The sequence below is a fragment of the Chiloscyllium punctatum genome, chromosome 3, assembly GCF_047496795.1.
Source record: "Chiloscyllium punctatum isolate Juve2018m chromosome 3, sChiPun1.3, whole genome shotgun sequence".
Classification (NCBI taxonomy): domain Eukaryota; kingdom Metazoa; phylum Chordata; class Chondrichthyes; order Orectolobiformes; family Hemiscylliidae; genus Chiloscyllium; species Chiloscyllium punctatum.
The window spans coordinates 35,434,337-35,449,788 of NC_092741.1; the positions used below are offsets into that span (position 1 = coordinate 35,434,337).

Sequence of the window (15,452 nt, forward strand, 5' to 3'; positions counted from 1 at the left end):
CTGGAATCATCAGTGAACAACCTATTGCCAGACTTTATGATGGATAGAAAAATCATTGATGAAGCAGATGAAGAGGTTGAGCCCATGACACTACCCTGTGGAACTCCTGCAGAGATGTCCTGTGACTAAGGTGCTTTGCCTCCAGCAATCACAACCTTTGTGCCAGGTATTGACTCCAACCTGCAGACAGTTTACTCTCTGATTCTCATTTGGTTCAGTTTTGCTCAGGCTGCTTGATACCATACTTGGTCAAATGTTCCATTGATGTCATGTGCAGTCACCCTCACTTCTCCATTTGGATCAATATTATAAAGGCAATTATTAGGAAAGTTTGGAAGTTTATGCTATTGGGAATGTGAAGAAGCCTTTTTGTACAAATACCAGCATGGTCCAGTTGTATCAAATGCCTGTTTCTGTGCTAAACAGTTGTTACAAATCTGTAAAACACTGAGGGAAATCAAATGTCAATGATGGTACTGATAATTTTTTTAAAAACCCATTAAAATCACTGTTTTTGTGAGGAATAGATGCTTTTACAATGAAATTGAAACACAGTCTTCATTGTTTATCTGTTTGCTATTGCATCAAATAGACCTCTGAAAGATGAAGATAATGTCAGCTATACAAAAACACAAATGCAGGTTGAAAGTTCCACAATTTTATACCACTGATGTCAGTGAGCTTGCTAAACTTGGCTACCTTCACATATTTTTGTGAATTTACCTTTTTGCTACTATGTCTGACAGCGCTTAACATACGGATACTAATCTTTCAATATAGATGTTATGAAATGGCATGGAACTGATTTATTTGAAATATGACATCCTTTTCCAAATACAGCATATTGCTGTAAAGAAAAATGTGGACTTATTATGATGTGTGCATTTATTGTCTTTCTTGATTTAAGAATTAAAAACTTCAATCATCAAATTCATAATTAAGCATAGATGCATTGTTTCATGAGGTCAAGCTGTATCTTGGATTTTAAAACTAGTGTTGTAAGTAGCCTGAGATGAGTTTTATCTGGGTTAAAAATGTTTGCACAAAGAAGTGGGATTGGAAGGATGTGTGGGAGTATCGGTAGTGGAGGATACAAGGACATGGTTTGCAAACAGGTTTTTTAAAATCAGGACAAGAGAGTGAAGAGCCCAGACAATGGAAACATGGGTGAGGTTAGTCATGAACAGAGAAGGGGAAGTTTACTTCAAGGAAACTGCTGGAGATGACAGAAGAACATCAAAATAAATAGGAAAAGGTTTTTTTGAGTTGGAGGTTCAGATCATCAGTGAAGTGTCACTCAGTGCAGAGTTGAGGAAAGAAACATGTGGAGAAACCTGGGGCAAAGGGGAGGATGGTAGCAACATGGTAAGATGATTTTTGAGAAGAGGAGAGGGTGGAACAAGATAAGATATTTGAAGTGAGGAAAAGATAGCAATGGAGTAAAGAAGCGCACAAAGGGAGTGATTTAGCATTTAAGACCACACTGTGTCACTGTGATGGTTTGAGTTAGGCAGGCAGTGTAAGTCAAAACAAAGAATTGTGGATGCTAGAGATCTGAAATAAAAGCAGAAAGTGCTGCAGAAGTGCAGCTGACTGGCAGCGTCTGTGGAGAGAGAAAGAAAGATGTTTCCAGTTCAATATGACTCTTCTTCCGACCATTTTTTAAAAAGTCAGACCTTCACAGAATTGAAAACTAAAATCCATTTTGCTCTACATTAGAATACAAATTCACTAATAATAATGTGTTGTGAACCTTTTTCACACTGCCAATTTCTCTGAAATTGTTCGCCTCCATCTATATTGTTAATAATGCCACTTCTTTTTGAACACTCAACAAACTTAGGTTTGTGGCTTTCTTGTCTGTCATTTAGGTCATTAACAAAGACAAGGTGTATTTGAGGTAGGAATGCAGATCCTTGTGAGTCACCCAGAGGTTCTATCTAGCAATTCAAGTTACTGCCTATTATTCATGCTTTCTTTATCTTTCCATTCAACCAGATTCCTAACGAAGTCAATAATTTGTCTGCAGTTCCATGAGCTTTAACTTTAGCTAAGGTTTTTACATAAGGGACTTCATGGAATTCCATTGGGTATTTGATATAACTGATGTCTGTAGACATTCCTGTGCCCATTATTTTGTAATCTGGATTTAAGTTTGCTCGCTGAGCTGGAAGGTTTGTTTTCAGGCGTTTTATCACCATACTAGGTAACATCATCAGTGAGCCTCCGCTGAAGCACTGGCGTTAGTGACCCACTTTCAGTTATGTGTTTAGGTTTCTTTGGGTTTGTGAGAAAAATAGCAGGAAATGACATCATCACAGGAAATGACATCACCACAATAAATGACATCACCAAACCAAGGAAACCTAACTACATCAATAGAAAGTGGGTCACTAACATCAGTGGTTCACTGGAGGCTCACTGATGATGTTACCTAGCATGGTGACGAAACATCTGAAAAACGAACCTTCTAGCTCAGCGAGCAAACTTACATTCAGAACCTCAACCTGAGCTACAAATCTTCTCAAAACTCGCTATTTTGTTATCTGTTTCAAAAAAACTTCAAATAAGTTGTTCATGCACACCTACCCTCAAGACATCCAAGCTGGCTAAATAGTTGGGGAGATTCATATGGTTGGTTTCTTAACCCTCAATAATATGGTTTCATAATTTCTCTCTGTCATCTTACCCAGGTAACCCAAGAGTAACATGTATAATTTTTCAATCTAAGGGACCAATCCCCAAATCCTCATGCCAGACACTGAGTTACTGTCTGTTAAATGTTAAGTTTGACTGCAAACCAAACAAATTGCACAAAGTATCTGTCAGACCTCTAGTGAAAGAAGAAGTATTGAAAAAAATAACAAAAAAAATGTAATTTGTTGCCCATCAGGTGTCCTTCATGTATCTCCCTTGACCCATGTGCCACCTCAGAATGTGCCAACACCAGCAGGAGAATCCCAAAGTGCTGCCAGTGATGCCCTGTTTGAAACAAACATTCGGGAAGAGATTAGATTCAAACCTGGAGCAGCTAATATTATAATATCACAAGGCAATCCTGTAAGCTTCAACTGTTCCATTGATGTACCTGAATTTTACCAGGATGTGCCTATTGAATGGCTGAAGAATGGCAAAGAACTAATTGATGGCCATCGTTGCTTTTACAAAGGGATTGCTTTTTCAATCAGTGAACACAGAGCCAGGATCCTCAGCAGCTGCAGGTACAGGAATGTTTTAAATATCTTTGGTTTTAGAAAACACGCGCCTTTCGGACGGTAAGGCCTAATGCAATATTTTAAAATTTTTAAATGTTTAAAATTTCAGCTAAGTTCTTCAGTAACACAGCTCATGGTGTAGTCCATTTTGTCTCACTCTTCAGGCCTACTAGAGTAGATTTCACCAAAGAAAATTCCTGCACCTGAAAACATGTCAGGCTGAACCCAGGTGCTGCATTACAGCAAGTCTGAGAGCAAGGTGGGGAGAACAGGATGCAGATTTGAGAGATGAGCAACTTAGCAGATTGTACAATGTATGACTGGAGCTTAGGAAGTTGAGGGGTGACGCTGTAAAGGTTTATAAAATCATGAGGGGTATAGATAAGGTGAATAGGAAATGTCTTTTTCCCCAGATAGGGGAGTTCAAAGCCCCAAGGCATAAATTTAAGATGAGAGAAGAAAGATTTTAAAGGGACCCGAGGAGCAACTTTTTCATACAAAGCAGGGTTCGTATATGGAAGAACTGCCAGAGGAAATGGTGGATGCAGGTACAGAATACAACATTTAAAATGCATTTGTGTAGGTACATGAATAAGGAAGATTGAGAAGAATATGGGCCAAATGCAGGCAAATGGTTCTCATATAGTTTGGGAAACCTGGTCAGCATGGACGAGTTGGACGAAAATGTCTGTTTTTCTGTGGTATGACTATTTAAGTAACTAATTTTTCTTTAACATTTTGCATGCAAAACATGTTGCTACTTTCAGGGATAAATACAGGGATAAATACAATGTTAATAGGAACAGATCTCTGTGGCAATGCATAATGGGAAAAAATGTTAATGTAGTCAAAGATACTTAAATATCTTTTGGCGGCCCAGTGGCTCAGAGGTTAATATTGCTGCGTCACAGAACCAGGGACCCAGGTTCGATTCCAGCCTCAGGTGACTGTCTGTATGGAGTTTGCACATTCTCCCCGTGTCTGCGCGGGTGCTCCAGTTTCCTCCCCCAATCCAAAGATGAGCAGGTTAGGTGAATTGGCAATGCTAAATTTCCCATAGTGTTCAGGGGTGTGGAGGTTCAGTGCATCAGTCAGGGGTAAATATAGGGTTGGGGAATGGGTCAGGGTGGATTATTCTTTGGAGCGTTGGAGTGGACTTGTTGGGCTGAAGGGCCTGTTTCCACACTGTAGGGATTTTATGATTCTATAAATAATTACCTCTAAATGATGCAGTGCAAAAGATTTCCTGAAATTCCTGGAGGGATCAGAAGGGAATGATGAATGTGGAATAAGAGACAGTAATACGTTTGTAAAAATTAAGTCTGATGCATCTTGACAGTAATCTATACTTTTTACTTTCAACAGCATCTCCAATGTACTGCATTCTGACGCAGGTGTCTACAACTGTAGGATATTAATATCTAATGTTCCCATTGAATCAGAGAAGATCAATCTTCGGATAGAAGGTAAGACTTTCATGACAGCACATCATCTTTGAATCAAGTCATGCTCATTCAATTTTCCTACCACTTGCAAAATGAATGGAAAATTTAGTAATTCATGAAATGTTCTCATGAATTAAACTACAGTTATGAGGAGAGATGTGAGATACTGGGGTTATCTCTGTTTGGATACAGAAGGCCAAGAGACTATTTCTTCAACTCTTTGAAAATTAAAATAGGTTTTGATGAGGTGAAAGGGAAATCTGAGTTACAGTTGGGAAGTCATTGATGAGAGGGATGGTTTGTTCATTCAAAATTCTCACAAAGATTGAAGAGAAGGATTGGGGAATTCCTTTGATGAAGAGTGTTGAAATACAGAATGCTTTTTCACAAGGAATAGTTGAGGCAAAATAATTGTTATACTTGGTAAAGGAAGAGTTGATTGAAAGATTTGAAGCTGAAAAAACATAGGAATTCTGAGAGTGGGGAGCTGAAGTGTTTGCTTTAGATAAGGACGGATTTAAATACAGTGAGTTGAATGGCCTACTTATTACGTTGTAAACTTCTGAGGTGCTATAGGCAGACACTTTGAGGTTGAGTACGATATATGATTTAACTTATTAAAGTTGTATAGCATATACAATACTGAAGTAAGAAATAGGTTGAAGAGTTATGGAGAGATAGGAAAATTGAGTTGAGATCAGCTATGATCATATTGAATGGCAGAATTGCCTACTCCTGCTCCTTGTTCTTATGTTCTAAAATACAACTCTCTATAGCATATTTAATTGTGTAATCATCAGAGGAACTGAATGTTTGAGTTCCATAGTAATTGTGTTCCATGTTCTTCCATTAGTTCCTCCTTGAGCCTACTGAGCTGAAATATTATTTAAAAACAGAAAGTTAGTTCCATTACAAAGGAGCTGCCATTTAGTTATTTTGTGTTTTAACTTTCAACTGAACTGTCTCAGACAAAGGTAACATAGTAGAAATGAAAGATCCCTGGAGATGTTATTCTGGAGCTAGATGTAAGAAAGTTTCTTGCCACCATTTTTCAACTTCTTTCTTTTAAAGGGGAATCCTCACTTTCGGCTGAACATCTTTTTGCAAGATTTTTCCTCTTCATTCCGTTCCAGTCAAGTATTGAGAGGTGAATCGGCTCTCTGCTCTTGAAGCATTTTCATTGGCCACAACAGCATTTTGAGATATTTAACACACAGCTATACCTCACTGTAAAGGAAAGTAGTAATTGAATTCATTAGAATCAAATAAAATGTCAATTAGAAGGTTTACTTGTGGGAAAGGAAGAACAATTTTATTATATGCTAAACCCAATAAAATTAATAAAGAGACAACATCAAACACGCAGGCACATTCAACATTTAAAAAGGGAGAAGTGCCCAGTACTAAAGTAAGATAAATGAATCTGTAGTTTATGTCTTTGTAAATGTTGAGTTTGAACATAACCTGAAACTGCAATTAGTAAATTGGTGGCTTGTATCCTGAGCAGTATTACGCATTCTCAGTGAGTGATATTTCTCTAATTTGTTTTATCATAGTTAAAAATTTCACAACACCAGGTTATAGTCAAGCAGGTTTATTTAGAAGCACTAGCTTTCGAAGCACTGCTTCTTTATTGTGGGCGGCACGGTGGCACAGTGGTTAGCACTGTTGCTTCACAGCGCCAGAGACCCGGGTTCAATTCCCGCCTCAGGCGACTGACTGTGTGGAGTTTGCACATTCTCCCCGTGTCTGCGTGGGTTTCCTCCGGGTGCGCCGGTTTCCTCCCACAGTCCAAAGATGTGCAGGTCAGGTGAATTGGCCATCCTAAATTGCCTGTAGTGTAGGTAAGGGGTAGATGTAGGGGTATGGTTGGGTTGCGCTTCGGCGGGGCGGTGTGGACTTGTTGGGCCAAAGGGCCTGTTTCCACACTGTAAGTAATCTAATCTAATCTAATCTAATCTTATCAGCATGAAGAAGAAGCGCTTCGAAAGCTAGTGCTTCCAAATAAACCTGTTGGACTATAACCTGGAGTTGTGTGATTTTTAACTTTGTCCACCCCAGTCCAACACCGACTCCTCCAAATCATGGCTTGTTTTATCACCAGATTGTGTCCTTGCAAAGAGACTAAGAGAGAGCAGGATGAGAGAGAGAAAGATCAATGTATCAAGTTCAATTACAAATGCATCTTTCTTTGCTACTCTGTCAAAGCAACTGCTTGAAAAATAGCTCATTCATGTATTCCTATTTTTGGGCTCACAGTTTTCAGAGCTGGATAATTTGCAGGCAACGTTTCCTCCTTTTTGAAAATGTCAACTTCAGCTCAGACTATCTTTATTTATGTCACATCAGTTTCGAGAAACTGGGATAACCTATGGTCAACTAATTGCTGTGGCCATTTTAAGTCAGTATTTTTCCTTTTTAAAACCATTTTATTTGATGAAAGTCCAGCTGTTAACTCAGATGATGGAATTCAGAGATTCATGATCAATATTTTGCCACAAACCTATCAATATGCGGATGATTTAAGTGAATTTGGAAGATTATATAATGTTGAATTCTGAATATAAACCTCTGTCCTCTTGTAGAGTTGTCAACATTTATGACACATTCAGCTCATCATGTCTATGCTAGCCATAAAGAAGCTGTCGGGCCTAATCTCAGTATTCTGCAGTTGGTCCGTAGCCTTGTGAGTTACCGAACTTCAGTTGCTTCTGAGGGACCCTTTTAAAATGATGCGGGTTCCTGCCTGTACCATTCTTTGAAGCAGTAAATTTTGGAGTCCAAGGGTTCTAAAATGATTTGTGTCAATGAAGGTGGCTACTTAGCCAATCACGTCAATACTGTTTTGCTACTCAGCAATCCAATCAGTTCTAATCCTCTGTTCTGCCTGATCAAGTTTGTTTCCATCAAGTTCCCATTTAAATTTTCCTATTCAAATCGTCAACTCACTCTGGTTCAACTACCCTTGTAGCAGAGAGTTCCAGGTCATTATGACTCATTGAATTAAAACAAATTCTTTCAAAATCTCCTCCATCTCTTTCTAAATATTTGATGTCTTTGTCCCCTGACCCTTGTATTATCAGCTAATAGGAGCAGCTTTTCCTTGTCTGTCTTGTCTTAACCTTTCATAATCTTTACACCCCTACCACCAAAAACACACAAACACACAAAACCCTAAACACCCTTTCTTTATTCATGTGTGGGATCATGGCTTTCGCTTGCAGGGCCAGAATTTGTTGTCCATTCCTAGTTACCCTAGAGAAGATAGTGTTGAGCTGCACTGCTGCAGTCTATGGGCTTTAAGTACACGCACAATGCCATTAGGGAGGGAATTCCAGGATTTTGGACCCAGTGACACTAAAAGACTTGTGATATATTTCCAAGTGAGGATAGTGAGTGACTTGGAGTGAAACTTGCCAGGTGGTAGTATCGACATGTATCAACTGCCCTTTCCTTCTAGATAGTAGTGGTCATTGATTGGAAAATGCTGTTGGAGAATCCTTAGTGAATTTCTGTGATGCCTCTTGCAATTGGTACACACTACGTCTATTAAACATTGGTGGTGGAGGGAATGAATATTTTATGTATTTGGTGCCAAACAAGCAGGCTGCCCTGTCCTGGATGGTGTCAAGCTTCTTGAGTGTTGTTGGAGCTGCACTTACACTGGCAAGTCAAGAGTATTCCATCACAGTTGTGACATGGGCCTTGTAGATGGATGACAGGCTCTTGGAAGTCAGGAATGACTTACTGTCTGCAGGATTCTTAGCCTCTGACCTGTCGTTGTAGCCACGGTATTTCTACGCCTACTCCAATTCAGTGATACTCTTGAATATTAAGGAGGAATGGTTGGATTGTCTCTGATAGGAGATGGTTATTGCATTTTTATGAAACAACTGTTATCCTCTACTTGTCAGTCCAAACCACTTCCATCTTGGAAGACAGGGGAGGCAGATACCCCAGGAACACCACCACCTGCAAGTTCCCTACTAAGCCACATCATCCTAACTTGGAAATATATTACCATTCCTTCACTATTGTTGCCTCACAATTCTGGAATTCCTTCCTACAGCACATAGACTGCAGCAGTTCAAGAAGGCAGCTCATTACTACCTTCTTGTAGCGCAGATCTCCTTTCTGGTAAATCTTTTTTATTCATTCACAGGAACATGGATGTTACCGGCTCTCATTTGTTACCCCTCTGTCATTGCCCTTCAGAAGGTGATGTGGTGAGCCACCTCCCTGAACTGCGGCCATCCATCTGGCGTAGGTGCACCCAATTAGGAAGTGAGTTCCAGGACTTTAATCCTTTCCTTTAGCAAAGGAATGATGCTGTAGTTCTAATTCAGGATGATATCCGGCTTGGAGTGCAGCTTGTAGTTGGCAGAGCCCATGTGTCTGTCGTCCTTGTCATGGGTATGGAAGGTGCTGTTAGAGGAGCCTTGGTGAATTGCTACAGTACCTTTTATAGATGGTATTCAGTGCTAGTGATGGAAGGCATGAATGTTAAAGGTGAAGGATGTGGTGTCTGTCAAGCACGTTGCGTTGTTCTTGATGCTGTCGAGCTTCTCGAATGCTGTTGGAACTGTACCCATCCAGGCAAATGGAGAGTGTTCTATCACTCTCCTGACTTATCCCTGGATGGGCCTTTGGGAGATGGGAGTTGACCTTTGAGTTGCAGAAGTCCTAGCTTCTGACCTGGTTTTGAAGTCATGGTATTTATTTGGCTGGTCCAGTTCAGTGTTTGGTTAATGATGATGCCAGGATGTTGCTACCACAATACATTTTCACAATTCTCTGAACTAAATTCTACTTGACACTCAGCCCCTTCTACCGGCCTGTCTATGTCCTGTTCAAGTCAAGTTTAATCACTCTCAATGCATGCCATCTCTCCCAATTGTGAACTTTTAGTTTCGTTTCAATGTTAAAAGAGCCATAGTCCTAATGCTGACCATGTTGCCGAAAGCTACTAACCATCCAATCTCCGGTTGTCAAAACCAAAATGTCCTACAAGTTGTAATTTGATAACCTGAAACTAATTGTTTTTGTCCAAGTGAAACCTGATCTTCTTGTTTTGTGAAATAACTTTTTATGTTGTGCTTTTTAAATGCTTTCTCAAAGTCCGTAGGGACAATACCTATTGCGTTTTCTTCACTTCTGGTGAAAAAAGTCTCCTAATCTCTCCTCTAACCCTTCTACCAATTATTTTAAAATCTATACCCTTTTGTTATTGGGTCCATCCATTCTATCTAGGTATTTGATAATTTTGTAGACCTCAATTAAACCTCTGTTCTTATCAACTCAGTCTATCAAGTATCTTTTCATAACAAAAATTCTTCAGTCCAGGTAACAAGCTTATAAATCTCCAAAACATCCTCTCCATTGTGGTCACATCTTTACTTTGACCTGGTGACCAGAACTGCATGTAGTACTCACCAGTAAATCAATTATGTTTTATACATTTTCAGCATAATCTCTTGTCTGTTCTATATCTTTTCTAATAAATAAAAGTGTTTAGGCTTGCCTTGCCTTGTCCCTTGGCATGATACCTTCAGGATTTTGAGGGCCTGTATGCTAGAGTATCTCTGTTTCTGTACAATTTTAGTGTCCTACCATTATGCATTCTTTTGCTTTGCTTTCCCTCTCCAAATGGAGACTGAGAACACTATGAGACATGTCAACATTCTGGCAATAGTAGTGATGATTTGTGCTTCAGAACCAGCCATGTTGTTCCTGTGCAGCTACAACACTGGCATCTACCCAACAATGTGAAAAATTGCCCAAGTGTGTCCTGTCCATAAGAAGGAGGGCCAATCCAACTTAGCAATTACTTGCCTATCAATCTACTCTAAATCATCAGCAAAATGATTGAAGGGATCACTGCACTTGAATTTAAATCATTGACACATGTGATGAAAAGAGAGGGATCCTGTACTGAGCCCTTCAGCACCCAATGTAAACTGATTTCCAGAAAATGATTCATCCATCAGTACATTTTTCTCCTGCCATTGAGCCAGCTTTGAACTTATTAATCTTGGGTCCCATGGGCCTTTTCCTTTCTGACCATACTGAAATCTGATTAAAAGCTCACTTATCTAATCAACTTTGTGACTTCACATTCTGTAGGGTAGTTTAATGCAGCACTTTTGTGCCCCAGTCATTTTGAATGTGAGCATTTACTTGATATCCTTATTGACCAAATTTCTAGTCAAACTTGGCCACACAGCTGGTGGGAAACATAGGATTCTGAGTGAGCTGCATGCAGAAATTCTGAACAGGAGAGGAGGAAGGAGAACGTTTCCAAAAGTCCTGGTTAGTTTGCAATGTGGAAAATTTGAGTCACAATTTGTGTTTCACTTCTCCTTCCTGTCATGTGTTATATACTCAAATAGCGAATCTCAGCAACAGGAATTGGGAAAGTTGCTTAGTGAAAAGCTGGGCACCATTAAGGCACCCATTAGAAATGATTACAGAGTGTGCTGTGATGCCTCCGTTGATATATCACGACTGAGTGTGGAAGTGGAGTGTGAAAATCAGGAAACATTTGCAAGTTTAATCACAGTTTCACGCTAAATAATGAATCTAGAGCAGAACAAGAGTTTGAAAGAGTTTGACTTAAGGGTGTAGGTGCATAGTTCCTTGAAAGTGGAGTTCCAGGTAGACAGGATGGTGAAGAAGCATTATCATTAGCTACAATGATCCTAGGATAAGAAAATAACAATTGCTCAACAGGTTTAATATTTAGTGGGGATGCACTAGTGTTTATGTGCGAATACCAATTGAGGACAGCATCATGGGTGGATTCTGGTATTCCACCCTTTCACAGTTGTCAAATAGACATCGTCTCATTCTTGTGATTCTTCACGAATAAATATTGACATAAGTTGGTGATGATATTGAAGTTAGCCGGCAGATATAGAATAGTACCCCGGCATCAACCTATGGTTTTTGTGTACATGGCCCTGACCAGGTATGGATGGTTAGCTACAAGGTTCATCATTCTGTTGATTTTTCTGATTATATGTTCTTAGCTTGTAATTTTAATGGACACCCATGACTTCTATTATGTACTTCTAATAGAGCGTCAGATACTTTGTGGGTACAAAACATTGAGTCATGAAGTTTTACAGCACAGAAAGAGACCCTTCAGCCTATTGTGTTCACTGGCCATTAAACATCCATCTGCTGGACATGGTTGAGATACTAAATAAATATTTCATATGAACATTTACTGCAGAGAAGGATGTGGAAGCTAGAGTACTTGGAGAAATAAATAGTGCTATCTTGAAAAGAGTTCCTGTTACAACAGACAAAGTGCTGGAAGTCTTAAATACATAAAGGTAATAAATCCTCAGGACCTGATCAGGTGTTTTCCAAAACATTGTGGGAAGCTGGAGAAGAGATTGCTAAACCCCTTGCTGTGATACTTGTATAATGATGGAACACTGGAGGTTGGCTGATGTGGTGCCATTATTTAAGAAAGGGTGGAAGGAAAAGCCAGGGAAGTATGGACCGGTGAGCCTTACGTCAGTAGTAGGTCAGTTATTGAAGGGGGTTCTAAGGGATATGGTCTACATAGGTTTGGAAAGATAAGGACTGATTATGGATAGTGAACATATCTTTATGTGAGGGAAATCATATCTCACTAACTTGATTGCATTTTTTGAAGAGAAAGACAAAGAAAATTAATTAACATAGAGGGGTAAACGTTGTCTAAATGGGCTTCAGCAAAGTGTTCAACAAGGTTTCATATAGTAGCCTGGTCAGTAAGGTTAGATCACATGGGATCCGGGGGGGACTAGCGAATTGGATACAAAATTGATTGAAGGTAGGAAACAGAGGTTGGTGATAAAGGGTTGCTTTTCAGCCTGGAGGCTGTCACCAGTGGTATGCCGCAAGGATCAATGTTGCATCCACTACTTTTCATCATTTACATAAATGATTTGGATGTGAATATAAGAAAGGTAGTAAGTTTGCAGACGACACCAAAATTGGTGATGTAGTGGACAGTGAACAAGATTACCTCTGGGTACAATGGGACCTTGATAAGATGGGCCAATGGGCAGAAAAGTGGCAGATGGAGTTTAATTTAAGTAAGTATGAGGTGTTGCATTTTGGTAAAGCAAACCAGGGCAGGACTATGCAGTTAATAGTAAGGCCCTGGGAAGTTTGCCAATGAAAGAACCTTAGGGATGCAGGTGCATTATTCCTTAAAAGTGGAGGTGCAGGTTGACAGGGTAGTGAAGGTGGCATTTGGCATGCTTGCCTTTCTTGGCCAGAACATTGAGTACAGTAGTTGTGATGTCATATTGTCACTGTACAGGACATTGGTGAGGCCACTTTTGCCCTTCTATAGGAAGGATGTTGTTAAACTTGAGAGGATGCAGAAAAGATTTACAAAGATAATACCAGGACTGCACAGTTTGAATTATGGAGAGAGACTGAATAAGCTGATTCTTTTTTTCCCTGGAGCATTGGAGACTGAGGGTTAACCATATAGAGATTTATAAAATCATGAGAGGCATGGATAGACTAAATAGTCAATGTCTTTTTCTGAGGGTGATGAAGTCTGAGACTAGAGGGCATAGGTTTAAGGTGAGACGAGTAAAACTTAAAAATGACCTAAGGGACAACATTTTCATGCAGAGGGTAATGCCTGTATGGAACAATCTGCCTGAGGAATTGGTGGAGGTGGGTATAATTGCAACATTTAGAAGGCATCTGGATGGGTTTATGAATAGGAAGGGTTTAGAAAGATCTGGGCCACATGCTGGCAAATGGGACTCGTTCAGATTGGGATGTACGGTCAGTGTGAACGAGTTGGACCAAAAAATCTGTTTCTGTCTTGAATGACTCTATGAATCTATATTCTTGGTGGCACAGTGGCTCAGTGGTTAGCATTGCTGCCTCACAGAGCCAGGGACCTGGGTTCGATTCTACCCTTGTCTACGTAGGTTTCCTCCAGGTGCTCCAGTTTTCTGCCACATTCCAAAGATGTGCAGGTTAGGTGCATTAGTCATAGGAAATACAATGTTATAGGGATAGGTTGGAATGCTGTTCAGAGGGTCAGTGTGGTCTTGATGGGCCAAATGGCCTGTTTCCACATGGTAGGAATTCTATGATCCATATTCAGCATTTGGACCATAGTCTTGTATGCGATGCCAATTCATGTGATTATGTAAATACTAATTAAATGCAGTGATGTGTCTCGTCTCTACTGCTCTATCAGGCAGTGAGTTCCAGAAACCTGTCACTTCTGGCTGAAAAAATTCTTTCTTTAAAGCTCCTGCCCTTCACATTAAATCGATGTCTCCCAGTTGCTGATGGCTTTAATAAGGGGAAAAAGTTTCTTCCTATCTACCCCATTCGTGCCCCTCAGAATCTTTTACATTTCAATCATTCTTTTGTAAGGAAAATAACCCCAACTTATCTAGTCTGTCTTCATAGTTTAAAAGCTCCAACTCACCCTGGTAAACCTCCTCTTCACTCTTTCCAGCACAGTCACATCCTTCCTATAATGTGGTGACCAAAACTGCACACCAGAACCATGGCCTAACGAATATTGTATACATAATAACCATAATAACCTCCTTGCTCTTCTACTCAGTGCCATCACTTATAAAGGCAAATATCCCATCTGCTTTCTTAACCCACCTTATTGACCTCTCCCTTTGCATGTGGCATTTTGCTGCCTGTGTTGCTGACTTTCTCCAGCGTTTTCTATTTTCATTTCTGATCTCCAACTTCTGCAGTATTTTACTTTTACCCTCATCCTAGGTATCATCTTGGTAAACCTTCTCTGCAGCCTGTCCAAAATGTTCGCATTCTTCTTAAAATGTGTCTCGAATTGGCCCAAACAGTGACTTGTGAACGTTTGATATGACTTTCATGTTTTTGTATTAAGTGCACCAATGTACAAACCCAAGAATCACAAATGTTTTTGTAGCTGCCTTATCAGCTTGCTTTTCCACCTTCAGGATGCAACAATGAAAACGCAAATACACAAAACTCATGAATAATGCATAGTTACAGTTAATGTTATATTTAGGGTATCGCTGTGAACATTATTAGAATAATTTTTTAGATAATAGACATTATTAGCAGAATTTATAGATAATAGACATGGCTTTGACTACGATGTGCATTTAGGTATCTCGTATTTAACTGATGCCATTTTTAAATGCTCCCATTTTCAGGATTGCCAAGTTTTATTCAAGAACCTGAATCAAAAAACGTCACAAGAGGTGCATCCTTTAATCTCACCTGTGAGGCTGTGGGCCCACCGTATCCCGTGGATATTTATTGGTTACAGAATGGTGAGAAGATGAAAATGGTCGCAGACACTTCCCCTTCTGTTTTGACTGTAGCAGGTAAGTTAGATTCAAGTGCATGTTTCCGATTCTTGATTAATTTAATTTTCAGCTCCTTCTGATTGGATTGTGTAGCTGTATGGATTCATTCACTGCAAAACATTGTTTTCTTTTCAAGCGTGATATTATAATTTATCTATTTTGTTGAGTATAAAAAACGTTTTGGTTGGTTAATCACATACATTTTAACGAGCTTATTTAAAAAATAGTTGAAGAAATGTCTGATTAGCAATGTAAGTTACAAGAAAGATATAGTCTAAAGTGGTTGAATACACCAGAGGATACAAAAGTTTCTGCTAATGGAGGAAGGATGATGAGAAATTGACATCTGTCAAACATAGTACGTCAGGCATAGATGGCTACATATGTGACTAGCTTCCACAGATTATCATTGAGAATTGAATGGGATAAAAATTGAGAGAGTG

General features: G+C 39.5%; 1 protein-coding gene across 1 annotated transcript in view; it reads left to right on the plus strand.

Annotated features, from left to right (window-relative positions):
* Positions 1–15,452, plus strand: part of mertka (c-mer proto-oncogene tyrosine kinase a) — a 112,434-nt gene that overhangs the window by 11,298 nt on the left and 85,684 nt on the right. Inside the window, exons 2-4 of the mRNA XM_072551409.1 lie at positions 2,894–3,221; positions 4,581–4,681; positions 14,854–15,027. Of these exons, the coding sequence (XP_072407510.1) occupies positions 2,894–3,221; positions 4,581–4,681; positions 14,854–15,027 (603 nt within the window). The remainder of the gene's footprint in view (positions 1–2,893; positions 3,222–4,580; positions 4,682–14,853; positions 15,028–15,452) is intronic.